Below are 1977 nucleotides of genomic sequence, written 5' to 3'. Positions count from 1 at the left end.
CTGCAAAATGTAGTAATCCCCGTGAAACCCTAGTGATAGACTCAACCAACCAGCAGTCGTCAGTCGCTGGGTGCAAATAGTAGTAAAAAAAAAATGAATGAATCACTGAATAAATTGTAGTGTTATAAAAAACAACAAAAAAGGCTGAAAACCAAAACAACTGAAAGTCTCCTTATGAATAATGAAAAATGAAAAATGAAAAAAAAAACAGGAACTTTTTTTTTCTAATTTTGTGTAACTGAAAATTTTTTTTTTCCGTTTGGCTTCTAATGTTTATGCAAATTGAGTAGGACCAAAAGTAGTTAACCCCGGAATAACAGTAGAATCAGACAAACAACCAAACAAGCCAGACAGTCCCAAGACAAAGAAAAAGAAAAAAACAAGCACCAAGTTGGCTTATTAAATTGAAGGGCGGGATCAACCTGAGGATGGTGTTGCTAGTTTTAGTTTCTCTGTAATCACAAGAGGAAATCGTTAAGCATAAAGTTCCCCGTTGAAACCATCTCTCTGGCTTTACCCGTGTACAAACTGTGCTTTTTGAGTGCCTTGGACAAGAAATAATCGTCATTGCCACAACAGGTTCCTGGAGTAGACACCCGGCTAAGTGGCTGGTTTAGGTGGTGGTGGTAATGGTGGTGGTGGTGATTATTGTAGAAACTGTAGCGGCCGAAATTGTTAATCTTGGGTATATATAGCGAAGGTGATGTTGTTGTTGACGAGGGGGCCGTCGACGGCACCGACAATGAAACTTGTGAGTTGGATGCTGTGGGAGATGATACTGGTGATATCGAGTGGGAGTGTGGGTCTTCATCGTCAATCTCCGGCGCAATCGATGCGGATGAGGCCGGTGAAACTTCGTTTCCAATCTCGCGTGGTATCTCGGCAAGCTGGCTCGATTGGTTTTCTTTTTTTTCTGCCTCTTCTGCCTCTTCTGCCTCTTCTTCTTCATTGTCGTAGTTGACAAAGTCCTCAATAGTATAGTCTCTAGATCTGCCAAAATTGACATTTTTGAAAAATGGAACCTGCTTGACATTCCTGCTGCAATCTTCCTCGGCCCGTCTCAGTTCCTCCTCGTTCAAATCAACCGGTTGATTCTTGGTATTTAGCAATGCAAACGAGTCCTTATACTGATTCTGGCCCTTTTTCCGGTAATACTCTCGAATGTTATCATGCAAAATCTTGGTAAAGTCTACAGACTCAATTTCAATTGGCTCGTCGTCTTCGTCTTCGTCTTCATACTCCTCGTCGTCGTCGTCGTCCTGAGGCTGCGGAAGGGCAAAACTAAATGGCAAAATGGAGTTGCAGCTATCTTGCAATTGGTTTATACTCTGCAAGCTTCTGCGTCTAGATTCTTCCTCCACTTCGGATTCCAAATCCAGGAGAAAGTGTGGTGTAGGTGTATACAAGCAGGCATTGCTGTTGTCCACACTAGCCACGCGCGCTTGCTCAAATTCCTCCACATTTGAACTCTTCCTCCGCTTCGAAGTCTGTAGGTGTTCCTGGTCGCTAGTTTCATCCTTTCTTCTCTTCAACGTATGTGACTCATGGCTCTGCTCTGGGTGTGTTTTTGTTTTTGCGTCTGGTTGTGAAACTAGTAAATTGTTAGTCATCGCCTTTAAAGTGGGCTTTCTCGATCGATTAGACTTACGAATTGCGGTGGACATCTGACGTGCAAAATCTCTCCAATATATATCTCTAGGTATAAATATATATATAAAATAGACAACTTTTTTGAATCGAGAGAAAAGTTGTGTAAATATAAGATGTATCCGTGTGCTTTCGGAGGTAAAAAAAAAAAAAAGTAGTAGTAGTAGCGGTAGTGACTTGAGTAACCTGGACTGGGTGTTTCCTGTCTATGTGGTTGTAGTTGCTGTAATTGCGCGTGTAGTTGTTGGAACACACTGTCTCTGGGGAGATTCCTAAATATAGACTGAACTCTTGTTGAAAAGATCCTTGTAGAACAGGTAGAAAAGTGGC

The 1977-nt window shown here is 41.8% G+C and overlaps 1 protein-coding gene across 1 annotated transcript; it reads right to left on the bottom strand. All coding sequences in view use genetic code 12, as the record gives it.

Annotated features, from left to right (window-relative positions):
- Positions 1-458: 458 nt before the first annotated feature.
- On the bottom strand, positions 459-1664 carry LODBEIA_P55310 (uncharacterized protein; the record flags this gene model as incomplete). The annotated part of the gene is made up of 2 exons (XM_066975874.1): positions 459-1591; positions 1649-1664. 2 exons carry the CDS (start codon positions 1662-1664, stop codon positions 459-461), a joined length of 1149 nt encoding a protein of 382 aa, XP_066832469.1.
- Positions 1665-1977: the final 313 nt, after the last annotated feature.

Source organism: Lodderomyces beijingensis, assembly GCF_963989305.1.
Source record: "Lodderomyces beijingensis strain CBS 14171 genome assembly, chromosome: 7".
In the NCBI taxonomy this organism is placed as follows: Eukaryota; Fungi; Ascomycota; class Pichiomycetes; order Serinales; family Debaryomycetaceae; genus Lodderomyces; species Lodderomyces beijingensis.
Note: the sequence above shows the minus strand (reverse complement) of the source record. Positions and strands in the feature narration are given on the sequence as shown.